This window comes from Pogoniulus pusillus, chromosome 37 (genome assembly GCF_015220805.1).
Source record: "Pogoniulus pusillus isolate bPogPus1 chromosome 37, bPogPus1.pri, whole genome shotgun sequence".
NCBI lineage: Eukaryota > Metazoa > Chordata > Aves > Piciformes > Lybiidae > Pogoniulus > Pogoniulus pusillus.
The window spans coordinates 7,416,993-7,443,443 of record NC_087300.1 but is presented as its reverse complement, the minus strand read 5'-3'; the positions used below and the strand labels follow the sequence as shown (position 1 = coordinate 7,443,443).

At 59.4% G+C, this 26,451-nt stretch overlaps 1 protein-coding gene and 1 long non-coding RNA gene across 2 annotated transcripts in view; one reads left to right on the top strand and one right to left on the bottom strand.

Moving 5' to 3' along the window:
* Positions 1–26,451, bottom strand: part of LOC135190905 (uncharacterized) — a 614,761-nt gene that overhangs the window by 261,564 nt on the left and 326,746 nt on the right. The window lies entirely within an intron of this gene.
* SNRNP40 (small nuclear ribonucleoprotein U5 subunit 40) lies at positions 1,680–26,451 on the top strand. Its single transcript, XM_064172632.1, has 10 exons — positions 1,680–1,943; positions 3,937–4,066; positions 6,125–6,218; positions 6,791–6,956; positions 9,554–9,676; positions 10,946–11,066; positions 13,010–13,092; positions 14,020–14,081; positions 20,198–20,301; positions 26,046–26,451. Exons 1-10 carry the CDS (start codon positions 1,701–1,703, stop codon positions 26,093–26,095), a joined length of 1,176 nt encoding a protein of 391 aa, XP_064028702.1. The 5' UTR covers positions 1,680–1,700; the 3' UTR covers positions 26,096–26,451.

Here is a 26,451-nt window from a genome sequence, read left to right as displayed (position 1 = left end):
CACCAGCGCTGCCACCATCACTGCCACCCCACAGCTGCCCCCATCACTGCCACCACACAGCTGCCCCCATCACTGCCACCCCACAGCTGCCCCCATCACTGCCACCACACAGCTGCCCCCATCACTGCCACCCCACAGCTGCCCCCATCACTGCCACCGCACAGCTGCCCCCATCACTGCCACCAGCGCTGCCACCATCACTGCCACCACACAGCTGCCCCCATCACTGCCACCCCACAGCTGCCCCCAGCGCTGCCACCGCACAGCTGCCCCCATCGCTGCCACCGCACAGCTGCCCCAGCGCTGCCACCACACAGCTGCCCCCAGTGCAGCATCACCGCACAGCTGCCCCCAGCACTGCCACCGCACAGCTGCCCCAGCGCTGCCACCACACAGCTGCCCCCATCACTGCCACCAGCGCTGCCACCATCACTGCCACCCCACAGCTGCCCCCATCACTGCCACCCCACAGCTGCCCCCATCACTGCCACCGCACAGCTGCCCCCATCACTGCCACCAGCGCTGCCACCATCACTGCCACCCCACAGCTGCCCCCAGCGCTGCCACCGCACAGCTGCCCCCATCGCTGCCACCGCACAGCTGCCCCCAGCACTGCCACCGCACAGCTGCCCCCAGCGCTGCCACCGCACAGCTGCCCCATCACTGCCACCGCACAGCTGCCCCCAGCGCTGCCACCGCACAGCTGCCCCATCACTGCCACCGCACAGCTGCCCCAGCGCTGCCACCGCACAGCTGCCCCCAGCGCTGCCACCGCACAGCTGCCCCCATCACGGCCACCGCACAGCGGCCCCATCACTGCCACTGTACAGCTGCCCCCAGCGCTGCCACCGCACAGCTGCCCCCAGCGCTGCCACCGTACAGCTGCCCCATCACTGCCACCGCACAGCTGCCCCCAGCGCTGCCACCGTACAGCTGCCCCATCACTGCCACCGCACAGCTGCCCCCATCACTGCCACCGCACAGCTGCCCCCATCACTGCCACCGCACAGCTGCCCCATCACTGCCACCGCACAGCTGCCCCCATCACTGCCACCGCACAGCTGCCCCATCACTGCCACCGCACAGCTGCCCCCATCACTGCCACCGCACAGCTGCCCCATCACTGCCACCGCACAGCTGCCCCATCACTGCCACCGCACAGCTGCCCCCATCACTGCCACCGCACAGCTGCCCCCATCACTGCCACCGCACAGCTGCCCCAGTGCAGCACCACCGCACAGCTGCCCCCAGCACTACCTCCCCACGGCGTCTCCCATCACCGCCCGCCCGCGGCCGCCGCCATCGCACCTCCGCCAGCCCCAACAGCGACGCCTCGGATCAGCCAATCAGCGCCCGCGGTCATCACCGCCGCCAGGCTTCCACCAATCAGCTTCGCCCGTGTTAGACAGTGCCCGCCCTCGGCACTGCCAACCAATGAGCGCGGCAGGTGCCGGCCGGCGCGAGGCGCCTCTTACGTCACGGCTCATAGGAAAGACGACAGAGGAAGGCGGGACATCCGCCCGCGCTCGTCCAATGGGCGCGGCGTGGGGCGGCGCAGCCGGCCAATGGGGGCGCGGGGGGCGGCGCAGCCGGCCAATGGGGGCGCGGGGAGCGGTGCAGCCGGCCAATGGGGGCGCGGGGGGCGGTGCAGCCGGCCAATGGGGGCGCGGGGGCGGGGCGCGGCGGGCGCGGCGGCGGCGATGATCGAGCAGCAGAAGCGGAAGGTCCCCGGCGGCGGCCCCGGCCCCGGCCTGCCCCCCGGCCCCGCTCCCGGCCCCGCTCCCGGCCCCGGCCTGCCCCCCGGGCCCGCTCCCGCCCCCGGCGCCGCCCCCGCGCCCGACCTCCCGCTGGTGCCGGTGGCGGCCAAGCGGCCTCGCCATGACTTGCCGGGAGCGCCGGGCACCGGAGGGGCACCGCCGGCCCCCGGGGCCCTGCTGCAGGCGGTACGGTGGGGAACGGCGGGGGAGGGCCCGTGGGGGGATGGAGGCGTCCGGTGAAGGGACAAGGGCTGAGGGGAGAAGGTCGCGGTGGGGGATGGTGTTGGAGGGTACGGCCCCGGGCGAGAGGGGCTTAACGCAAGTGAAATGGGCAGAGCTCATTGCTGCCTGCAGCTGCCTGCAGGGAGGCTGTGGCCAGCTGGGGTTGGGCTCTGCTGCCAGGCAAGCAGCAACAGAAGAAGGGGACAGAGGCTGAAGCTGTGGCAGGGCAGGTCTAGGCTGGATGTTGTTAGGAAGTTGTTGTCAGAGAGAGTGATTGGCATTGGAATGGGCTGCCCAGGGAGGTGGTGGAGTCTGTGTGGCTGGAGGTGTTGCAGCCAAGCCTGGCTGGGGCACTTAGTGCCATGGTCTGGTTGGTTGGGCAGGGCTGGGTGCTAGGTTGGGCTGGCTGAGCTTGGAGCTCTCTTCCAACCTGGCTGATTCTATGAAGAACAACCTCATGAGTGCTCCAGGCTTGGGCAGAGTGGCTAGAAGCAGCCCCATGGAAAAGGACCCTGGGGTGGTGAGGGGAGGTTGGTTGGCAGCGAGGTGGCCAAGAAGGCTACCAACATCCTGGCCTAGATCACAGAATCACAGTATCACAGTATCATCAGGGTTGGAAGAGACCTCACAGATCATCAAGTCCAACCCTTTACCACAATAATGTAGCCAGCAGGACTAGGACAGAGGTTGTGCTCCTGTGCTGGGCACTGGTGAGGCAGCAGCTTGAATCCTGGGTTCAGTTTTGGGCCCCTTGCTCCAAGAAGGACATTGAGGGCATGGAGCAGGTCTAGAGAAGGGCAACAAAGCTGGGGAAGGGTCTGGAGAGCAGGGCTGGGGAGGAGCAGCTGAGGGAGCTGGAGGGGTGCAGCCTGCAGGTGAGGAGGCTGAGAGGAGACCTCATTGCTCTCTTCAAGCCTCTGGAAGGAGGCTGGGGTGAGGTGGGGATTGGGCTCTGCTCTCAGGTGAGCATCAGTAGGACGAGGAAATGGCCTCAGGCTATGCCAGGGGAGGTTTAGGTTTGACATGGGTAAAAATTTCTTCCCCTGGAGAGTTGTCCAGGCCTGGCCCAGGCTGCTCAGGGCAGTGGTGGAGTCCCCACGGGTGGATTTCAAAGCTGTGGTGCTGAGGGCCAGGGTCTGGGGGTGACCTGGCAGGGCTGGGCTCAGCGAGCTGAAAGGTCCCTTCTGGCCAAAGTGATTCTGAGACAGGGTGAGGGGGAAGGGCCCATGGGGGGTCAGGGGCTGAGGGGGTCAGGGGCTGAGGGGGTCAGGGCGGAGGGGGTCAGGGGCTAAGGGGTGGTGGGCTGAAGGGATCAGGGGGTGAGGGGGTCACAGGGTGAGGGGATCAGGGGCTGAGGGGGTCACAGGGCGAGAGGGTCAGGGGCTGAGGGGGTCACAGGGCGAGAGGGTCACGGGCTGAGGGCGTCACAGGATGAGGGGGTGGTGGGCTGAGGGGATCATGGGCTGAGGGGATCATGGGCTGAGGGGATCATGGGCTGAGGGGATCATGGGCTGAGGGGATCATGGGCTGAGGGGATCATGGGCTGAGGGGATCATAGGCTGAGTGGGTGGTGGGCTGAGGGGATCATAGGCTGAGTGGGTGGTGGGCTGAGGGGATCATGGGCTGAGGGGGTCACAGGCTGAGGGGATCATAGGCTGAGTGGGTGGTGAGCTGAGGGGATCATAGGCTGAGTGGGTGGTGAGCTGAGGGGATCATGGGCTGAGGGGATCATAGGCTGAGTGGGTGGTGGGCTGAGGGGGTCACAGGGTGAGGAGGTCACGGGCTGAGGGGGTCACAGGGTGAGTGAGTGGTGGGCTGAGTGGGTGGTGGGCTGAGTGGGTGGTGGGCTGAGGGGGTAGTGGGACTGGGCTGCCCTGGGCTGCTGGCCATGCCCCAGCACTGCTCCTTGTTCCCTTCATGCCATGCCCTAACAGAGCTCCTCTGCTGCCTCCCCCAGGGTCCCCCCCGCTGCTCCTCCCTGCAGGCCCCCATCATGCTGCTCTCAGGGCATGAAGGAGAAGTTTACTGCTGCAAGTTCCACCCCAATGGCAACACCCTGGCTTCTGCTGGCTTCGACAGGCTCATCTGTGAGTAGAGGCCCTGCATGGGGCTGGGGTCACCCATTCCAGGCTGCTCTGCTGGTTTGGGGCTTTTATCTCAGCTCTCATCTTGTTGGGTCCTGAGAATGAAGAGCTTCACCAAGAGGGAAGTGAGAAAGTTCTTCCAGCTCCTCTGGCAGGTCCATGTCCTGCTGGTCCTCAGGTGGGGCTGGTACTGAGCTCTGCTGGTCACAGCTCTGCATCCCCAGGGCCTTGCTCTTGTGGTTTAACCCCCATCAGGAAGCTCATCCTCACTCTGCAGCTTGCTCACTGCCCACCAGTGGGACTGGGGAGAGAGCTGGGAAGGTAGAAGTGGGAAGAGCTCTGAGCTGAGCCAGGAGAGTTTTGCAGGCAAAGCCAAACAGGAATTCACTCAGCACTGCCTGTTGAGGTTCAGCCATGCCCAGGCCAGCAGGGCTCTGTGCCAGCTCCTGGGAAGCCCACTGGCTATCCCAGCCCAAACCAGCACACACACAGCTCACCATCCATCTGTGATGGACTGCAGCAAGCTGCAGCAGCAGAGTTTTCACTTCTTGGGCTTGCTGAGAGGAAGATTATTGTTTTTCTTAACCAATTCAACTTGATCTAAACCCACAACACAGCTGACACCAGTTTGTGTCCTTCTGGAGCTCACACAATGCTTCTTCATGGCTACATTTTCCCCCTGGGAGTCCTGTGTGCAGGACAAGAAGGACATGGACCTGTTAGAGCAAGTCCAGAGGAGGCCACAAAGATAATCTGAGGGCTGGAGCAGCTCTGCTGTGAGGACAAGGCTGAGAATTGGATCTGTCCAGCCTCTGAGGAGACCTCAGAGCAGCCTTCCAGTATCTCAAGGGAGAGCTGGAGAGGGACTTTTGATAAAGGCTTGGGGTGCCAGGCTGAGGGGCAGTGGCTTCAACTCAGAAGGAGCTGGATGCAGATGAGACAAGAGGAGGAAATTCTTCCCCATGAGCATGGGGAGGCACTGCTAAAGCTGCCCAGGGAAGCTGGGAGGCTCCAAGCCTGCAGGTGTTGAAGGCCAGGCTGGATGGGCCCTTGAGCAACAGGGCTGGTAGGAGATGTCCCTGCCCGTGGCAGGAGGGTTGGAACTGGATGAGCTTTAAGGTCCTTGCCAACCCAAACCAGTCTGTGGCTCTGTGTCAGCCCAGACTGGAGAGCAGAGAGGTGACAGTCTGGGGTGGTGACAGCTCACAGTGCCTTCTGCTGTGTTCTGGTGAATCCCTCTACCCATGGCAGGTTTCCCTTCCATGTGTCTGCCTTCAGTTTTGGGCTGCCCAGTTGAAGAGGGACAGGGATCTGCTGGAGGGCTCCCTCCCCATGGGAGGGCTACAAGGATGAGGAGGAGACTGGAGCACAGCCTGAGAAGGGGAGACTGAGGGCCCTGGGGCTGCTTAGTCTGGGGAAGAGAAGACTGAGAGGGGATTAGAATCAATGATTAGAACTCTCTGAGGGCTGGGGGTCAGGAGGGGGGCACAGGCTCTGCTCACTGCTCCCTGGGATAGGACAAGCAGCAATGGATGGAAGCTGCAGCACAGGAGGTTCCAGCTCAGCACAAGGGGGAACTTCTTGGCTGGAAGGGTCCCAGAGCCCTGGCACAGGCTGCCCAGAGAGGTTGTGGAGTCTCCTTCTGTGGAACCTTTGCAGCCCTGTCTGGATGAGTTCTGTGTGATCTGTGTTAGATAGGATTGTCCTGCTCTGCCAGGGGGTTGGACTGGATGATCTCCTTGGGTCCCTTCCAACCCCTAACACCCTGTGAGCTGTGATCCTGTGAACATGGCCAGAGGAGGCCACAGCAGTGATGGGAGGGTTGGGAGCAGCTCTGCTGTGAGGCCAGGCTGAGAGAGCTGATCTTGTTCAGCCTGGAGAAGAGAAGGCTCCAGGGAGACCTTCTGGTGGCCTTGCAGTGCTTAATGGGACTGAGCTAGATTAGATGGTCCTGGGGCTGGACTGGATGATCTCCTTGGGTCCCTTCCAGCCCCTTACATCCTGGGAGCCTGATCCTGTGATCCTGTGTCCTCTTCTCACCTCTCCCTCCCTTGCCCCCAGTGCTGTGGAATGTCTATGGGGACTGCGATAACTTCGCCACGCTGAAGGGGCACAGTGGAGCAGTCATGGAGCTGCACTACAACACTGATGGCAGGTGAGTGACATGCAGGTGGCATTCAGCCCTGGGCCTGGATCCTCCCCAGAGCAGCTGCTTTCTGCTGCCCTGAGTCCCTCAGCACCTCATTGTCCCTGCAGCAAACACTTGCTTTGCCACATCAGGAGTGATGCCTGCTTGGGACTGGGGAAATGGGTCTGGAGTCACTCAGTGCCTTTGATTCCTGTCTTGAGGAGCAGGAAATGATGAGGTCACTCATTTAAGAGGCATGGGGAGGGAAAGAAAATAGGTGAGGTGTTTGCTGACTGGAAAGTCCATATCATTGTTGCATCTGAGCTGTTGCAGCTGAGCTTTCCTTCTTGTGTTCATCCAAGGAGTGTTTGGGGAGGTGGAAAACCAATCAGTATGTAGCTAAAAGTGGAGGTAGTAGAAGTGTCTCCAGTCAGCCCACCCTGAAACACCTTTTGGCCTGGGGTGTGGGGGAGATTCTTCTCCAGAGCTGGTTCCCACTGGATGTTTTCAGCTTTGCTGTCAGAACTCGACAGTAAAAAATGCTGGGAAGAGAGAAATGTTCCTGCACTGGAGCCTCTGACAGTGATTCCTCCCTGCAGCATGCTCTTCTCAGCATCCACAGACAAGACCGTGGCTGTGTGGGACAGTGAGACTGGGGAGAGAGTGAAGAGGCTGAAGGGCCACACCTCCTTTGTGAACTCCTGCTACCCAGCCAGGAGAGGACCCCAGCTGGTCTGCACCGGCAGTGACGATGGCACCGTGAAGGTCAGTGTGGTGTGAGGAGGTCAGCTGGGGGAGGGGAAGCTGGAAGAATTCCTTAAGAGTCCTCCCATTTAATTGGTTAAATTCATAGAGTCACAGAATCAGGCAGAGTGGAAGAGAGCTCCAAGCTCAGCCAGCCCAACCTAGCACCCAGCCCTGCCCAACCAACCAGACCATGGCACTCAGTGCCCCAGCCAGGCTTGGCTGCAACACCTCCAGGGATGGCAACTTCACCACCTCCCTGGGCAGCCCATTCCAGTGCCAATCACTCTCTCTGACAACAACTTCCTAACAACATCCACCCTAGACCTGCCCTGCCACAGCTTCAGGCTCTGTCCCCTTCTTCTGTTGCTGGCTGCCTGGCAGCAGAGCCCAACCCCAGATGGCCACAGCCTCCCTGCAGGCAGCTGCAGGCAGCAATGAGCTCTGCCCTGAGCCTCCTCTGCTGCAGGCTGCACCCCCCCAGCTCCCTCAGCCTCTCCTCACAGGGCTGTGCTCCAGGCCCCTCCCCAGCCTTGCTGCCCTTCTCCAAACACCTTCCAGCACCTCAGCATCTCTCTTGACTTGAGGAGCCCAGAACTGGACACAGCACTGCAGGTATGGCCAGAGCAGTGCTGAGCACAGGGGCACAAGAACCTCCCTTGTCCTGCTGCCCACACTGCTCCTGAGCCAGCCCAGGATGCCACTGGCTCTGCTGCCCACCTGGGCACTGCTGCCTCTTCTTCAGCCTACAACTACTCTGAGTATTTCATTAGTTCATAGAACTACAGAATGGGTTGGACTGGAAGGGACCTCAAAGCTCATCCAGTTCCAACCCCCCCTGCCACAGGCAGGGTCTCCTCCCACCAGCACAGGTTGCTCAAGGCCTTATCCAACCTGGCCTTGAGCACTTCAGGCCTGGAACCTCTACAGCTTTCTCTGGCAACCTGTTCCAGTGCCTCACCACTCACGGGCAGTAGTTTCTTCCCTCCTTAGATCCAGCTTCTCAACATCATTGTCTCTCATCCTGTCACCCCCAGCCCTTGCCCAAAGTCCTTCCCCAGCTCTCCTGTAGTCCCTTCAGCTACTGGAAGGTTGCTCTAAGTTCTTCCTGGAGCCTTCCCTTCTCCAGGCTGCTCAGCCCCATCTCTCCCAGCTTATCTTTGTAGTAGAGGTGCTCCAGCTCTCTGATCATCTTTGTGACCTCCTCTGCCTGCACTCCAACTGTCTGTGCAGTGCTGAGGACTCCAGAGCTGGCCCCAGCACTGCAGGGGTTGGGGAGGTCTCAGCAGAGCAGAGCAGAGGGGCAGAATCCTCTCCCTGCTGCCCAGGCTGCTGGGGCTCAGCCCAGCACAAGTTGGCTTTAATAATTTTTGACTCCAGAACTCAAACTTTGAACTAAAATTGGAATTCTCCTTTTTTTTTTTTTTGCTGTGATCCTTTGGAGCAGCTGAGGGAGATTGCTCTGCTCAGTTGCACTCTTGCCCTGACCTGCATTAGGATGACACCAAGCTGGGGGCAGATGTGGCTGGGTTGGAGGGCAGAAGGGCTCTGCAGCAGGACCTTGACCGCCTGGACAGATGGGCAGAGCCCAAGGGGATGGTGTTCAATAGCTCCAAGTGCAGGGTGCTGCACTTTGGCCACAACAACCCCATGCAGAGATACAGGCTGGGGTCAGAGTGGCTGAGAGCAGCCAGACAGAGAGGGATCTGGGGGTGCTGATTGATACCCACCTGAACATGAGCCAGCAGTGTGCCCAGGTGGCCAAGAGAGCCAGTGGCATCCTGGCCTGCATCAGGAATGGTGTGGCCAGCAGGAGCAGGGAGGTCATTCTGCCCCTGTACTCTGCACTGCTTAGACCACACCTTGAGTGCTGTGTTCAGTTCTGGGCCCCCCAGTTTAGGAGGGACATTGAGATGCTTGAGCGTGTCCAGAGAAGGGCAACGAGGCTGGGGAGAGGCCTTGAGCACAGCCCTACGAGGAGAGGCTGAGGGAGCTGGGATTGGTTAGCCTGGAGAAGAGGAGGCTCAGGGCAGACCTCATTGCTGTCTGCAACTACCTGAGGGGAGGTTGTGGCCAGGAGGAGGTTGCTCTCTTCTCTCAGGTGGCCAGCACCAGAACAAGAGGACACAGCCTCAGGCTGTGCCAGGGGAGATTTAGGCTGGAGGTGAGGAGAAAGTTCTTCCCTGAGAGAGTCATTGGGCACTGGAATGGGCTGCCCGGGGAGGTGGTGGAGTCGCCGTCCCTGGAGCTGTTCAAGGCAGGACTGGACGTGGCACTTGGTGCCATGGTCTGGCCTTGAGCTCTGTGCTAAAGGGTTGGACTTGGTGATCTGTGAGGTCTCTTCCAACCCTGATGATACTGTGGTACTCTCAACCTTACCCCAGGATAAGAGAGGAGCTGCTGCTGCTGCTGTTTTTCAACCCAGCCTCTCTTCCCTCCTCTGCTCTCCTGAGTTCCCACCACACCAAACTGTTTGTTTTTTTTTCCCTATGGAGGTCTCCTGAGATCTGAAAGAGGATTTCAGGAGTGGTTGGAGCCTCTGCCAAGTACCCCTGCAACTGGCTGTGATTTTATTGTTCAGTGTCTCTGTGTGACTTCTCCCTCTGCTGTCTTGGCAGCTGTGGGACATCAGGAAGAAAGCTGCTGTCCAGACCTTTCAGAACACCTACCAGGTCCTGGCTGTGACTTTCAATGACACCAGTGATCAGATCATATCTGGAGGCATTGACAATGACATTAAGGTAGGACAGTGGTGTCCTCACGTCCCCTTCCGACCCCACGCAGCTTTGCCATCCCCTCGCAGCCTGCAGTGCTCAAGGACAAGCCTGTAGGTTCATTTTCCAGCCACAGGACCTGCTGGATCTGACCTGGCTGCTCATGCAGGGCCAGGGAGCTCAGAGGGAGGTGCTGCAGGGCTCTGTGCCATGTGACAGCCTGGGCAGCTCTGGCATTCCTGGCACTGCTGTCACCCGTTGAGCTGATCCAGTCTGCTGGCTCCTCTGGCAGCCTCTGCCCATCCTAGAGGCTCTAGAGCCATATATGAGGTAAACCAAAGAAAATCTGATGACACATCCACACCCTCTGCCCTCTGCTCCAGTTTGCAGCTTGATTTGTCACCTGCTGGTGTGGAAAGTTCTTATTTAAGAGCCAGCTCAGTGTTTCCTTCAGCTGCTGACTGAGAGCCTCCTGATAGCTGCTGCAGGCTCAGCCTGCCTCACTGTCCCTGCCTGTGAGGGACACCTGCTTGTCACAGAGCCACCAGAGCTGTTCCCACTGCCCCTCTGTGGGAAAGAGCAACATGAAATGCTGGGGACAGGGCTGCTGTGCCATCAGTCAGTGGAATTTGGGAGCTGGGGAGGGGCTAGAGCCAGGTAGAGAGGGACTCCTGCATGCGTGGGGCTGCTGATGTTTAACTCACGGATCACAACTTGCATCAGGTTGGAAGGGACCCTCCAAGGGCATCTTGGCCAACCCCCCTGCAGGCAGCAGGGACACCTCCAACTAGAGCAGGCTGCCCAGGCCACAGCAAGGCTGAGCTTGAATGTCTTCAGGGATGAGGCCTCCACCACAGCCTGGTGGAGCAACCTCTTCTTGTGTCTCTCCACTCTCACTGCGCTGAACCTTCTGATGTCCAACCTCAACCTCCCCTGATCCAGTTTCAAACCATTGCTTCTCCTTCTATCCCCACAGGCCCTTCTAGACAGTCCCTCCCCAGCCTTCCTGTAGCTCCCTTTCAGATACTGAAAGGCTGCTCTAAGGTCTCCCCAGAGCCTTCCCCTCTCCAGGCTGAACAACCCTGGATGCTTGGACACAATTTGCTAACTCTTCAGATGCAAATTCCCCTTTGCCTGCAACACAAAAACCTGACCTCGTATTTCAGCCACTCAGGCTCCACCAGCTGAGCCTGCGAGCTGATGTCAGCAGCTGATTGATCAGTAGCAGTGGGAAATGCTCTGGCAGCAGCAGTTCTTGGCTGTCCTCTTGTCAAGCCCTGCTGTTGTGTCTGGCAGGTGTGGGACCTGCGCCAGAACAAGCTGACCTACACCATGCGGGGACACGCCGACTCGGTGACCGGCCTCAGCCTCAGCTCAGAGGGCTCCTACCTGCTCTCCAACGCCATGGACAACACAGGTATGTCCTGTCTGAGGGGACAGCACAGCTCTTGGCTGCTGCTGTCTTCCACCAGCATTGTGTGGTGGTGGGGAAGGAACAGCTCAAGCTGTTGGATGTAGCGAAACAAAGCTGGGGATGGAGCTGTTGGAAGGTGGCGAAGGGGAAATGGATTTGGGGGTCCTACTTGATGGGAGGGTGAGGATGAGCCAGCAGTGTGCTCTGGGGGCCAGGAGGGGCAGTGCCAGTCTGGGCTGGATTAGAAGGGCTGTGGTTAGTAGGTGGAGGGAGGTTCTCCTGCCCTTCTGCTCTGCCCTGCTGAGGCTGCATCTGGAGCACTGTGTCCAGTTCTGGGCCCCCCAGTTCAAGAGGGACACAGAACTGCTGGAGAGAGTCCTGCACAGAGCCACAGAGAGGATGAAGGGAATGGAAGAGCTCTGTTAGGAGCAGAGCCTGAGGGAGCTGGGGCTGGGAGCTGGGAGCAGAGGAGCTGAGAGGTGACCTCAGCAATGGTTCTCAATGTGTGCAGGTGAGTGGCAGGAGGCTGAGCCAGGCTCTGCTGGGGGATGCCAGTGCCAGCACCAGGGGCAGTGGTGGAAGCTGAGGCAGAGGAAGCTCCATGGAAACATGAGGAGGATTTTTTCCCTGTGAGGGTGCCAGAGCCTGGCACAGGCTGCCCAGGGGGGCTGTGGAGTCTCCCTCTTTGGAGATACTGCAGACCTGCCTGGCTGTGTTGCTGTGTGATCTGCTCTGGGTGCTCCTGCTCTGCAGGGGGGTTGGACTGGCTGAGCTTTGGAGGTCCCTTCCAGCCCCTGCCATTCTGTGATGCTGTGAAGGCTGAGAGGCCTGAGACTGTTTGGTTTGGAAAAGGGAAGGCTGAGAAGGGATCTGAGCAGTGTCTGTAAGCATCTGATGGGTGGTGGGGAAGAAAAAGGGGCCAGGCTCTTGTCAGTGGTGCCCAGGGACAGGCCAAGGGGCAGTGGGCACAAACTGGACCCCGGGAGGTTCCATCTGAACAGGAGGAGAAACTTGTTTGGTGTGAGAATGCTGAAGGCCTGGAGCAGGCTGCCCAGAGAGGTGGTGAAGTCTCCTCTGAAGAGCTTCCAGCCTCCCCTGGCCATTGTGCTCCTGGGCAAGCTGCTGTGGGTGCCCTGCTTGAGCAGGGAGCTTGGCCTGGATGCTCTGCAGAAGTCCATTCCAAACTCACCCTGCTGGGGTTCTGTGCAGTCCAGCCCTTACCCCAGCACTGCCAAGTCAGCACCAAACCATGGCCCACAGCTCTGCATCTCCACAGCTTTGAAACTCAGGGATGGGGACTCCACCACTGCCATGGGCAGCCTAGACCAGGCCTTTGGGGAAAGAGATTCTTCCTCATGTGTGCTCCCTCCCTGGAGGTGTTCAGGACCAGGCTGGATGAGGCCTTGAGTGACCTGTTCTAGTGGGAGGTGTCCCTGCCTATAGCAGGGGGTTGGAACTGGCTGAGCTTTGAGCTCCCTTCCAACCTAACCCATTCTATGCTTCATTGTTTTCCACTCCTGCCTATGGCAGAGGCTTGGAACTGGCTAAGATCTTTGTTTCCTTCCAACCTAAGCCATTCTGTGATAAATGCACCAAGAGGGATTCCAATCTAAACCATTGAAGCAAATGGGGAAGGGTGAGGGTCTGGTTGGTTGGCCAGAGCTGGGTGCTAGGTTGGACTGAATGATCTTGGAGCTCTCTTCCACCCTGGTTGATTCCATGTCCAACCTAAACCTCCTGAGAGGCAACTTGAGCTCATTTCCTCTTGTCCTGTCACTTGTTCCTTGGGAGATGAGACCAATCCCAGCCTTGCTCCAGCCTCCTTTCAGAGAGCTTGCCCAGCTCAGTGCTCCATAGCAGCCTGTGTCAGGAGAGGGAACATTGCCAGGAGCTGCCTTTGCCCCCTCTGCCATCTCCAGCTAATGGCCCTGAGCTCTCTGTTGCAGTTCGCATCTGGGATGTGCGACCCTTTGCCCCCAAGGAGAGGTGTGTGAAGATCTTCCAGGGCAATGTGCACAACTTTGAGAAGGTGAGAGAGTCCTGCAGAGCACAGGGGTTCTTGCTCCTCCAACACTGCTGCCTCTTAACCCCTCTGCAAACTCTTCTTTCAAGTCAAGTTTCACTCAGAAAGGCTTTAATAAGAAGCCAAAGAGAGATAAAGTTGAGGCTCTGCAGCCTGCAGAGGAGAAGGCTTCCAGGAGAGCTTGGAGTGGCCTTGCAGGATGTGCAGGGGGCTGCAGGAGGGCTGGGGAGAGACTATTGACAAGGTCTGGGAATGCCAGGAGGAGGAGGAGGAATGGGTTTGAAGTGTGAGAGGGGAGACTGAAAGTGGCTGTTAGGAAGAAGTTGTTTGCAGTGAGGGTGGTGAGAGACTGGCACAGGTTGAGGGTGGTGGGAGACTGGCACAGGTTGAGGGTGCTGAGACTGGCACAGGTTTGCCAGGGAGGTGTTTAAGGCCAGGTTGGATGAGGCCTTGAGCAACCTGTTCTAGTAGGAGGTGTCTCTGCCTATGGCAGAGGGTTGGAACTGGCTGAGCTTTGAGCTCCCTTCCAACCTAACCCATTCTATGCTTCATTGTTTTCCACTCCTGCCTATGGCAGAGGCTTGGAACTGGCTAAGATCTCTGTTTCCTTCCAACCTAAGCCATTCTGTGGTAAATCCACCAAGAGGGATTCCAATTAAAACTGCAGCAGGGAGAGCTCTGTGCTGAGTTCAGCTGGATATTAAATATCTGCTACATTTACCCCCCACTCTCTAGAAAATAAGAAGGCTCTGAGTGTTTTCCAGCCAGAAGATCAAATCTGTAATCCACTTCTCCTCTTCTAAAGGGAGGGCATTAAAGCAGAGGTATTTAAAAGCCTTGGGGTGATTTGGATTCAAGTAGAAGAGGAGAACTGAATCTTCCCTTGGAAATAGATCTGGCCATGATCTTCTGCTCTGTTTGCTCTGTTTGTAGAATCTTCTCAGGTGCTCCTGGTCCCCAGATGGGAGTAAAATTGCTGGAGGATCAGCTGACAGGTGAGTTGCTGCTGCACTGCTGCCCTGGATCCCCTCCCTGCACTGCTGCCCTGGATCCCCTCCCTGCACTGCTGCCCTGGATCCCCTCCCTGCATTGCTGCCCTGGATCCCAGAGCTGCTCTGCAGACACTCCTGCAATGAGGTGGCTCTGAAGGCTCAGATAATCTGAAGACTCAGGAGTAGTGAAGACCTCAAACCCCTCTCTGTGGTCTTGTGGGGGCTGCTTTCTGCTCTGACTGCAGCAGTGAGGTGGTTGTGTGTTGCTGTTGTGGTGGTGGAGGAGGCTCTGCAGGGCTGTGAAACCTTCTTGGCACTGTCAGCAGCTGACAGAGCTCTCTGCTCAGCCATGGGAGCCACAAAAGGATCAGAGGTGGCAGAGCTCTCTGCTCAGCCATGGGATCCACATTTGGATCAGAGGTGACAGAGCTCTCTGCTCAGCCATGGGATCCACAAAAGGATCAGAGGTGGCAGAGCTCTCAGCTCAGCCATGGGATCCACAAAAGGATCAGAGGTGGCAGAGCTCTCAGCTCAGCCATGGGATCCACAAAAGGATCAGAGGTGACAGAGCTCTCTGCTCAGCCATGGGATCCACAAAAGGATCAGAGGTGGCAGAGCTCTCTGCTCAGCCTTGGGAGCCACAATAGGATCAGCAGCTGACAGAGCTCTCTGCTCAGCCATGGGATCCACAAAAGGATCAGCAGCTGACAGAGCTCTCTGCTCAGCCATGGGAGCCACAAAAGGATCAGAGGTGGCAGAGCTCTCTGCTCAGCCTTGGGATCCACAAAAGGATCAGAGGTGACAGAGCTCTCTGCTCAGCCATGGGATCCACAAAAGGATCAGAGGTGACAGAGCTCTCTGCTCAGCCATGGGATCCACAAAAGGATCAGAGGTGGCAGAGCTCTCTGCTCAGCCTTGGGATCCACAAAAGGATCAGAGGTGACAGAGCTCTCTGCTCAGCCATGGGATCCACAAAAGGATCAGAGGTGACAGAGCTCTCTGCTCAGCCATGGGATCCACAAAAGGATCAGAGGTCACAGAGCTCTCTGCTCAGCCATGGGATCCACAAAAGGATCAGAGGTGGCAGAGCTCTCTGCTCAGCCATGGGATCCACAAAAGGATCAGAGGTCACAGAGCTCTCTGCTCAGCCATGGGATCCACAAAAGGATCAGAGGTGGCAGAGCTCTCTGCTCAGCCTTGGGATCCACAAAAGGATCAGAGGTGACAGAGCTCTCTGCTCAGCCATGGGATCCACCTAAAGGATCAGAGGTCACAGAGCTCTCTGCTCAGCCATGGGATCCACAATAGGATCAGAGATGTCAGGGTAGTGAAAGAGATCCCCTGGTGAGGCACAGGGAGTCTGGGGCAGGTCTGTGCCGAATGAGCTGTGCTGGGACCACAGCTCCCAGCTCAGTTGCTGAGTGGTGGCTCCCAAGAGGCTGCAGTGGCATTTTGGGGATCATTGTTGGTCCTTTCTTCAGTGAGGAAGAAGAAAGAAAGATCTGCCTAGAGTAGCTTGTGCAGGAGGGATTCTGCCAGCCTGGGCAGCTGAGCAGGGAGATGGGGAGAGGGAGGAAGGCAGGAGAGGGAAGAAGCCAGACACTGAAGGTCACTGTGAAGGGTAGCATCCTCTGCTGGAGCAGATCCAGACATGCTCCTGGTGGCACTGAGAGAGGAATTCCTGCAGGCTGCAGCCCAGGGCAGCAGCAATCAGCTCATTAACAAGGCTCTGATAGAGGAGAGGGAGAGGTTTAGCCCTGCCTGTGCAGCTAGAGCAGGGCCAGCTGGCACAGCGAGTGCCCGAGCTGTGACTCTCCTCCTGCAGCGAGGGCAGTGGTGGAGGCAGGGTGGGGAGGTGGCCTGCTGAACCTATGGCTGAGCAGCCCCAGGGCACTGGGTTAGTTGTGCAGCTGCTGCTCTAGGTCTGGCAGCAGCTTTCATGTGACATTGGTGGCAAGGATCAGTGCTGGGAGCAGTTCTCTTTAGTGTCTGTATCAGTGACCCTAGGGAGGGGATGGAGGCACACCCAGGGCAGTGAGTGTTCATCTGCTGCAGGGCAGGGAGGGGCTGCAGAGGGTCTGGCCAGGCTGAGGCCAATGGGATGAGGCTCAGTAAGGCCCAGTGCTGAGTCCTACACTTGGGTCACAACAACCCCATGAAGGCTCCAGGCTTGGGGCAAAGTGGCTGGAAATTGGGGCAGGATCTCCTCTCTCCAGTTCCAAACCATTGCCTCTCATCCTACCCCCACTCTGTGCGAGCTGCTGCAGGGTGAGGTGTCCCTGGCCATGGCAGGAGGGCTGCAACTGGATGAGCCTTGGAGTTCCTTCCAACTCTGACAGCTCTGGGATTCTCTGAGGCTCTGCAGGGAGATCTGCCCAGGCTGGATCCCTGGGCTGAGGCCAGTGGGATGAGGTTCAACAAGGCCAAGAGGGACAGGACCTCATCTCCCCATCTCTTCCCACACTGCTCTGGGTGCAGCCCAGGCTGCCCTTGGCCTTCTGGGCTGCCAGTGCCCAGGGCTGGCTCCTCCTTCAGCAACCTGCTGCCCTCTCTGCCCACCCTCACTGTGCACAGCTTCCTCCTGCTCTCCACTCTGAACCTGCCCTGCTGCAGTTCAAACCACTGCCTCTTGTCCTGTCCCCACAGCCCCTTCTGAGCAGGCCCTCCCCAGCCTGCCTGCAGCTCCCCTGCAGACACTGAAGTGCAGCTCTGAGGTCTCCCTGCAGCCTTCTCTTCTCCAGGCTGCACAGCCCCAACTCTGCCAGCCTGGCCCCACAGCCTTCTCTTCTCCAGCCTCTGATCATCTCCACCCTCTCCATCAGCTCCAGGTCTCTCTTGTGCTGGGGTCCCACAGCTGGCCCCAGCCCTGCAGCTTTGGTCTCCCCAGGGCAGAGCAGAGGGGCAGGATCTCCTCTCTCCAGCTCTGCCCACGCTGCTCTGGGTGCTGCCCAGGCTGCCCTTGGCCTTCTGGGCTGGCACTGCCCAGGGCTGGCTCCTGGCCAGCTTCTCCCCACCAGCAGTCCCTGGCTGTTGATGCATCCTGAGCAGCTGTTTGCACCGAGAGGAGCCTTGGGATGCAAAGTGGGCAGTGCCTGGGGTCTGGGTGCCACCAGAGGGCACAGCCTGGCCAGGAAAGCTGCACCAGGATCACCTTAACTCATCAGAACAGGCACAACGCCACTGGCACCCAACTTCCACCCCCCTGAGGCACTGGGAAAGGCTCTTTGGGGGCCTGAAGACACAACAGCCAAAAGAGGAGCCCAGAAGCACAGCTCCTGGCACTCAGCAGAGTTTCAGCCAAGGGCAGGAGAGCTCTGAGGGCTTTCTGGCAGCTTCCAGCGTCCTGCTCTTGAGTCACAAGCCCAGGAAGGCTCCAGGCTTGGGGCAGAGTGCCTGGAATCTGCCTGGTGGAAAAGGACCTGGGGGTGCTGGGTGACAGCAGCTGAAGATGAGCCAACAGTGCCCAGGTGGCACCAGCAGCCTGGCCTGGCTCAGCAATGGTGTGGCCAGCAGGAGCAGGGACTCTCCCCCTGCACTGGGCACTGGTGAGGGCACAACTTGAGTGCTGGGTTCAGTTTTGGGTCCCTCACTCCAAGAAGGACACTGAGGAGCTGGAGCAGGTCGAGAGAAGGGCAAGAAAGCTGGGGAAGGGTCTGGAGAGCAGGGCTGGGGAGGAGCAGCTGAGGGAGCTGGGGGTGTGCAGTGTGGAGAAGAGGAGGCTGAGGGCAGAGCTCAGTGCTCTCTGCAGCTCCCTGGGAGGAGGCTGGAGGCAGCTGTGGGTTGAGCTCTGCTGCCTTACAGCGAGGGCAGGGGGACAGGAAATGGCCTCGAGATTCCCCAGGGCAGGTTTAGGTTGGACATGAGAAAAAACTGCTTCACTGAAAGGGTTCTCAAAGCCTGGCCCAGGCTGCCCAGGGAGGTGTCTGAATCCTCATCCCTGCAGGTGTTTGAGTGATGTGCTGAGGGCCATGGGTTAGCTCCAGCCTTGGCTGAGTCAGCATGAGCTTGAAAGGCTTTTCCTCCCCAAACCCTTCTGTGACTGGAGGGGGGTGTTGGAGGGACAAGTAACTGCCTGGGTTTCTGCTGTACTAAAATCAGCTCCTGAGTTAAACACAGCAGCAGAGAGTTCTCAGAGGGCTCCTGCTGGGTGAGAGTTGTGCTTGGGGCTGTGCTGCTTGCAGTAGAATTCATGAGCATTGCAGGCTTGAATTTGGAGAGCAGCAAAGGACTTTAGGGATGCTGCTGGGTGAGAAGCATAGAATCAGGCAGGTTGGCAGAGAGCTCCAAGCTCAGCCAGCCCAACCTAGCACCCAGCCCTGCCCAACCAACCAGACCATGGCACTAAGTGCCCCAGCCAGGCTTGGCTGCAACACCTCCAGCCACACAGACTCCACCACCTCCCTGGGCAGCCCATTCCAGTGCCAATCACTCTCTCTGACAACAACTTCCTAACAACATCCAGCCTCAACCTGCCCTGCTACAGCTTCAGGCCTGTGTCCCCTTCTTCTGTCCTGGCTGCCTGGCAGCAGAGCCCAACCCCACCTGGCTACAGCCTCCCTGCAGGCAGCTGCAGGCAGCAATGAGCTCTGCCCTGAGCCTCCTCTGCTGCAGGCTGCACCCCCCCAGCTCCCTCAGCCTCTCCTCACAGGGCTGTGCTCCAGGCCCCTCCCCAGCCTTGCTGCCCTTCTCTCAACACCCTCCAGCACCTCAACATCTCTCCTGAATTGAGGAGCCCAGAACTGGACACAGCACTCCAGGGGTGGCCTGAGCAGTGCTGAGCACAGGGAAGCTGGGCAGGAGCCTGTTCTGATGAGTTAAGATGATCCTGGTGCAGCTTTCCTGGCCAGGCTGTGCCCTCTGGTGGCTCCCAGACCCCAGGCACTGCCCACTTTGCATCCCAAGGCTCCTCACGGTGCAAAGAGCTGCTCAGGATGCACCAACAGCCAGGGACTGCTGGTGGGGAGAAGCTGGCCAGGAGCCAGCCCTGGGCAGTGCCAGCCCAGAAGGCCAAGGGCAGCCTGGGCAGCAGCCAGAGCAGCGTGGGAAGAGATGGGGAGATGAGATCCTGTCCCTCTTGGTCTTGCTGAACCTCGTCCCATTGGCCTCAGCCTGGGCAGATCTCCCTGCAGAGCCTCAGAGAATCCCAGAGCTGTCAGAGCTGGAAGGAACTCCAAGGCTCATCCAGTTGCAGCCCTCCTGCCATGGCCAGGGACACCTCACCCTGCAGCAGCTCACACAGAGTCACATCCAGCCTGGCCTTAAAACCTTCCCTCCCTGCCCTCCAGCAGATCAGGACTGCTACCCAGTTTAGTGTCACCTGCAATCTGACTGAGGGAGCCTCAGCCCCCTGCTCCTGATCACTGCTGCAGACATCAGAGAGTTCTGATGCCAGTGCTGAGCTGGGGAGCAGCAGTGGTGCCACAGAGTAGCATTCCCCCCCCTCTCCCTGAGTCGGTTTCTAAGAGTCATCTGGAGGCTCCTCCCTGCCTGCAGCCAGGAGATTCTTCCTGCCCTGCTGCCTGGAAGCATCCTGGAGCCCAGGCAGGACCCAGCAGTGGTAGGAGCCCATGGTGAGCCTGCAGGAGCTTCACCCAAGGGCTGGCACAGTCTGGTGCAAACTGGGCAGTGGTTCACGACTTCAGTGGCAGAGCAGGAGGAAAGGCACCTGCAGAGCTGTTGGCTGTGAGGGGTTGGGCTGCAGCAGGGGCTGGGGCAGCACTGGCATCTCCCTCACTGCTTGCCCAGACCAAGGGTGCCCAGCAGGGAGCTGTGTGAGGGTGAGGACCCTGCTCCCCACTCCCAAAGCTGCTGCTCTCCCTTAGCCCACCCTAGAGCTGCCATGAAGGGCCTCACACTTCCCTCTGTGCCACAAGGGGTGGCATGGGGCCGCTGTGGTGGGCACCAAGCTGAGCTGCCAGCTCCTGTTTGCTCCCTGCTCTGCTCTTCTGGAGCTGGCAGTGCAGCATTTTGCTCCTGAGAAGCTCTTTGTTCCTCCACACCGAGAGCTGTGTCTGGTTCAGCCCTGGGAGATGGAAGTGCTGCAGGAGAGGGGGGTGGGGGTGAGGAGGGCAGCTGCTTTCCCCTCCCACTCCTCCTCACTGCTAACCCCTCCCTTGTAGGTTTGTCTACGTCTGGGACACCACATCCAGGAGGATCCTGTACAAGCTGCCAGGCCATGCTGGCTCAGTGAACGAGTTGGCATTCCACCCCGAGGAGCCCATCAGTGAGTGTCCCTCCCACCACCACCTCCACCCAGCTGGGCAGAGAGTTTCAGTGCTGCTGATGCCCTGGCAAACAGCCCTGAAGCTGCCTGTGCCCTGGGGACCAGACAAGGCAGGGGGGAGCAGGCTCCAGCCTGCTGCTCTCCTGGAGAAAGGATTGGGGCTGGGAATGCCTTTGGATGAGCTCTGGGGCCCTGCTGCTGTGCCCTGCCTTGGGATGAGCTCTGGGGTCCTGCTGCTGTGCCCTGCCCTGGGATGAGCCCTGGGGCTCTGCTGCTGTGTCCTGCCCTGGGATGAGCCCTGGGGCTCTGCTGCTGTGTCCTGCCCTGGGATGAGCTCTGGGGTCCTGCTGCTGTGTCCTGCCCTGGGATGAGCCCTGGGGCTCTGCTGCTGTGTCCTGCCCTGGGATGAGCGCTGGGGCCCTGCTGCTGTGCCCTGCCCTGGGATGAGCCCTGGGGCCCTGCTGCTGAGCCCCTGCCTTGGGATGAGCTCTGGGATGAGCTCTGGGGCCCTGCTGCTGAGCCCCTGCCTTGGGATGAGCTCTGGGATGAGCTCTGGGGCCCTGCTATGCCCTGGCCTGGGATGAGCTCTGGGGCTCTGCTGCTGTGCCCTGCCCTGGGATGAGCTCTGGGACTCTGCTGTGCCCCTGTCCTGGGATGAGCTCTGGGGCCCTGCTGCTGTGCCCTGCTCTAGGGGGCACCCAAACAGCAGCAGGGTGAGTAGTTGTGAGCTGTGGCTTGGCTGCTGGAGCCAAAGGCTTGTCCAGACTTCCCAAGAGCCCTGCAAAAGGGGTTTGGGATGCCTGGGTTTGGACATCAGGGATGTAACCAGACACAGAGCCATAAACTGTGCAGCTTGAGAAGAGGAGCCCCAGAGGGGGTCTGAGCAATGCCCTGCAAGAGAGAAAGGATGGAGGGCAAGAGGCTGGGGCCAGACTCTTGTCAGTGGCCCCCAGGGACAGGACAAGAGGCACTGGGCACAAACTGGCACCCAGGAGGGTCCATCTGAACAGGAGGAGAAACTTGTTTGGTGTGAGGGTGCTGGAGGCCTGCAGCAGGCTGCCCAGAGAGGTTGTGGAGTCTCCTTCTGTGCAGAGCTTCCAACCCCCTCTGGGCAATGTGCTCCTGGGCAGCTGCTGTGGGTGCCCTGCTTGAGCAGAGGGTTTGGGCTGGGTGTTCTGCAGAGGTCCCTTCCAACCCCACCCTGCTGAGGTTCTCTGGTTTGGTGTCCAGTGGTCACCTGGGGGAGTGTCTCCAGTCTGGGGCCTCTCACCCAAGCCCCTGAAGGAAGCAAAGAAGGTTTCTGTGCAGCAGGTTCTGCTCCCACTCTGGAGGTGTCTGCTCATGGAGTCCCAGAATGGGTTTGGTTGGAAGAGACCTTTCAGATCATGTCCAGCCCTTACCCCAGCACTGCCAGGACATGGCCCTCAGCACCACATCTGTGCTGCTCTGAAACCCCTCCAGGGATGGGGACTCCACCACTGCCCTGGGCAGCCTGTTCCAGGCCTTGACAACCCTCAAAGGGGACAAATTGTTCCTCATGTCCAACCTAAACCTCTCTTGGGGCAGCCTGAGGCCATTTACTCTCATCCTGTGGCTTGGTACTTGGGATAAGACACCAACCCCAGCTCAAGCTGCTTTCAGGAGGCAGCAGGTAGCAGTGCAGGGTGAGCTAATGCTGGTGCTGACTTCTCCAGCCCCATGTGTTAGCTGAGCCCAGATTTCCTCTCAGCTTCTCAGCTCTGCATGCAGCCTGGGCAGGGCTGCAGGGTGCTGCTGGTTTCTATGGCAACATTTGCACCAGCAGGCAGGTCACAGCCTTCCTCCAGCCAAAACCTGACAGGAGTCAGCCCTGAAGTGAAGCCAGGAGCTGGGTGGTGCTGAGGCTGCCAGTCCCTGCAGCAGGACCATGAGCTGTGGCTTTGTTCCCTGGTTACTGATGGCCCTGCCGTGTGTTTGGAGGCTGCTGGCTGGTGTGGAGTGGATGGTCTGAGGTTGTGCATGGATCACAGGATGGCAGGGGTTGGAAGGGACCCAAAGAGCTCATCCAGTCCAGCCCCCTGCCAGAGCAGGACCACACAATGCAGCTCAGGGCACACAGAACACAGCCAGACAGGCCTGGGAAGGCTCCAGAGAAGGAGACTCCACAACCTCTCTGGGCAGCCTGTGCCAGGGCTCTGGGACCCTTCCAGGCAAGAAGTTGCCCTTGTGCTGAGCTGGAACCTCCTGTGCTGCAGCTTCCATCCATTGCTGCTTGTCCTGTCCCAGGGGGCAGTGAGCAGAGCCTGTGCCCCCCTGCTGACCCCCAGCCCTCAGATAGTTATAGACATTGATTCAATCCCCTCTCAGTCTTCTCTTCTCCAGACTAAGCAGCTCCAGGGCCCTCAGCCTCTCCTCACCAGGCATTGCTCCAGTCCCCTCCTCATCCTCATAGCCCTCCCTTGGACTCTCTCCAGCAGTTCCTGTCCCTCTGCAACTGGGGAGCCCCAAACTGAAGGCAGTGCTCAAGATGAGGTCTCATGAGGGCAGAGCAGAGGGGCAGGAGAACCTCACTTGATCTGCTGGACACACTCTGCTGAGTGCTCCCCAGGATCCCAATGTCCATCTTGGCCCCCAGGGCACATTGCTGTGCCATGGATGCTCTCCCCCAGTACCCCCAGGTCCCTCTCCTTGGGGCTGCTCTCCAGCAGTCACCTCCCAGCCTGTTCTGCTGCAGTTTCTTACCCCTCCTCAGGTGCAGGACTCTGCACTTGTCCTTGTTGAGCCTCATTTGGTGCCTCTGTGCCCAGCTCTGCCCAGGGCTCTCTGGATGGCAGCACAGCCTGCAGCTGCATCAGCCAAGCCTCCCAGCTTGGTGTCAGCAGCAGACCTGCTGAGCAGACTCTGTCCCCTCATCAACGTCCATGTGCTGTGCTGAGCTGCTCCTCAGCCAGTCCCTGGGCTGCAAAGCAGCATGAAACCCCCAGGCAGGAGTTGCATGGCAGCCAGGCAGCTGAGTCCTGCTCCCACTGGGAGTGTTCAGCCTGCCAGCTGCTGCACCCAGCCCACGGTGCTGATCCAGAGCCACAGAGGCCATGGAATGATGCAGGCTGGAGGAGGTCATCCAGCACAGCCCTTAAGCCAGCACCAAACCATGGCTCTCAGCACCACATCTCCAAGGCTTTGAAACCCCTCCAGGGCTGGGGACTCCACCACTGCCCTGGGCAGCCTGGGACAGGCCTTGACAACCTTCAAGGGGAAGAAATTGTTCCTCATGTCCAACCTAAACCTGCCCTGGGGCAAATTGAAGCTGTTCCTCTTGCCCTGTCACTTACTACTAGGAGAAGAGCTGAAACCCCACATGGCTCAAACCTCCTCCCAGGGAGCTGCAGAGAGCACTGAGCTCTGCCCTCAGCCTCCTCTTCTCCACACTGCACACCCCCAGCTCCCTCAGCTGCTCCTCCCCAGCCCTGCTCTCCAGACCCTTCCCCAGCTTTCTTGCCCTTCTCTCGACCTGCTCCAGCTCCTCAGTGTCCTTCCTGGAGTGAGGGACCCAAAACTGAACCCAGCACTCAAGTTGTGCCCTCACCAGTGCCCAGTGCAGGGGGAGAGTCCCTGCTCCTGCTGGCCACACCATTGCTGAGCCAGGCCAGGCTGCTGGTGCCACCTGGGCACTGTTGGCTCATCTTCAGCTGCTGTCACCCAGCACCTCCAGGTCCTTTTCCACCAGGCAGATTCCAGGCACTCTGCCCCAAGCCTGGAGCCTTCCTGGGCTTGTTGTGACTCAAGAGCAGGACGCTGGAAGCTGCCAGAAAGCCCTCAGAGCTCTCCTGCCCTTGGCTGAAACTCTACTGAGTGCCAGGAGCTGTGCTTCTGGGCTCCTCTTTTGGCTGTTGTGTCTTCAGGCCCCCAAAGAGCCTTTCCCAGTGCCTCAGGGGGGTGGAAGTTGGGTGCCAGTGGCGTTGTGCCTGTTCTGATGAGTTAAGGTGATCCTGGTGCAGCTTTCCTGGCCAGGCTGTGCCCTCTGGTGGCACCCAGACCCCAGGCACTGCCCACTTTGCATCCCAAGGCTCCTCACGGTGCAAAGAGCTGCTCAGGATGCATCAACAGCCAGGGACTGCTGGTGGGGAGAAGCTGGCCAGGAGCCAGCCCCGGGCAGTGCCAGCCCAGAAGGCCAAGGGCAGCCTGGGCAGCACCCAGAGCAGCGTGGGCAGAGCTGGAGAGAGGAGATCCTGCCCCTCTGCTCTGCCCTGGGGAGACCAAAGCTGCAGGGCTGGGGCCAGCTGTGGGACCCCAGCACAAGAGAGACCTGGAGCTGATGGAGAGGGTGGAGATGATCAGAGGCTGGAGAAGAGAAGGCTGTGGGGCCAGGCTGGCAGAGTTGGGGCTGTGCAGCCTGGAGAAGAGAAGGCTGCAGGGAGACCTCAGAGCTGCACTTCAGTGTCTGCAGGGGAGCTGCAGGCAGCCTGGGGAGGGCCTGCTCAGAAGGGGCTGTGGGGACAGGACAAGAGGCAGTGGTTTGGAGCTGCAGCAGGGCAGGTTCAGAGTGGAGAGCAGGAGGAAGCTGTGCACAGTGAGGGTGGGCAGAGAGGGCAGCAGGTTGCTGAAGGAGGAGCCAGCCCTGGGCAGTGCCAGCCCAGAAGGCCAAGGGCAGCCTGGGCTGCACCCAGAGCAGTGTGGGAAGAGATGGGGAGATGAGGTCCTGTCCCTCTTGGCCTTGTTGAACCTCATCCCACTGGCCTCAGCCCAGGGATCCAGCCTGGGCAGATCTCCCTGCAGAGCCTCAGAGAATCCCAGAGCTGTCAGAGCTGGAAGGAACTCCAAGGCTCATCCAGTTGCAGCCCTCCTGCCATGGCCAGGGACACCTCACCCTGCAGCAGCTCGCACAGAGTGGGGGTAGGATGAGAGGCAATGGTTTGGAACTGGAGCAGGGCAGGTTCAGATTGCACATCAGGAGGAAGCTGTGCACAGTGAGGGTGGGCAGGGAGTGGAGCAGGTTGCTGAAGGAGGTGGTGGAGGCTCCATCTCTGGAGTCGTTGGAGCTGAGGCTTGCTGGAGCTCTGAGTAACCTGCTCAGGGATGTCCCTGCTGAGTGCAAGAGGATGGACTGGGTGACAGCCCAGACACAGGCTTGGGATGTGGAATGGCCTCCGGGAAGCCAAACAGGTGATGAGGAGTTGGAGCTGGGAAAGGGCCTGGAGAATAAATCTGCTGAGGGAGCTGGGGATGGGTAGTGGGAAAGAGAGGAGGCTGAGGACAGAGCTCAGCACTGCCTGCAGCTACCTGACAGGAGGTTGTGCAGAGGCTGCTGCTGGTCTCTGCTGCCAGGTAAATGGTGATGGAACAGGAGGGAATGGCCTCAAGCTGCCTCTGGGGAGGTTCAGACTGGACATTGTGAAGCACTTTTTTCCCAGCAAGAGTGGTCAAGGACTGGAATGAGCTGCCCAGGGAGGTGGTGGAGTCCCCAGCCCTGGGTGTGGTTAGAAGTCCTTTGGCTGTGGTGCTTGGGGCTGTGGTTTGGGCTGCACCTTGCAGAGCAGGGACCTGGGCTGGGCTTGGTGCTCCTGAGGGGCTTTGCCAGCCTGAATGTCTCTGACTCTGGTTCTGTGTCAGAGCAGCAATTCCATGCAGTGGTCTGGGAGGGATTTTGCCTTTCTGGAGCAGTTCCAGCAGCAGGATGATCCATCTGATGCCAGTGCTGCCACTGGGCAGGCCTCAGGCTGCTGTTTCCTTCTCTCACTCTCTCTCTCTCTCTCTCTCTCCCTCAGTCCTCTCCGCATCCAGCGACAAGAGGCTGTACATGGGGGAGATCCAGTGAAGGCAAGGAGGAGCTGCTGGCAGCTGTGCCCTGATGCTCCAAGCTCTACAGCCAGCAGGTTGATTTGCTTCTGCCCACTGCCAGCCCCTCTCCTACCCCTGGCAGTGGCAGGAGGCTGAGGCAGCTGGATGTGCCAAGCCTCCCCCTGCAGGCTGCGGCAGCCTCACTCCACAGCTTTCCTCTCCCTTCTTCTTTGGGGGAGGAAGGAAAAATTGGGATTTGAAAGGAATTTGGCTCTGGTTGCAGCACCCCACCTGAAAATGGTAACCTCAAGTCCATTGGTGGCTTGAGCATGCCCTGCCTGTGTTCTCTTGGTGTTTTTATACAGTCAGAACTGAAACAGAGAGCTTTTTACA

What these genes read in the sequence shown, in the direction of transcription:
- SNRNP40 (XM_064172632.1), top strand. Translation starts at nt 1,701, where the DNA reads ATGATCGAGCAGCAGAAGCGGAAGGTCCCCGGCGGCGGCCCCGGCCCC. An exon ending in CAACGCCATGGACAACACAG is followed by an intron (nt 11,067 to 13,009) that starts GTATGTCCTGTC and finishes TCTCTGTTGCAG; the next exon opens with TTCGCATCTGGGATGTGCGA. An exon ending in CCACCCCGAGGAGCCCATCA is followed by an intron (nt 20,302 to 26,045) that starts GTGAGTGTCCCT and finishes TCTCTCCCTCAG; the next exon opens with TCCTCTCCGCATCCAGCGAC.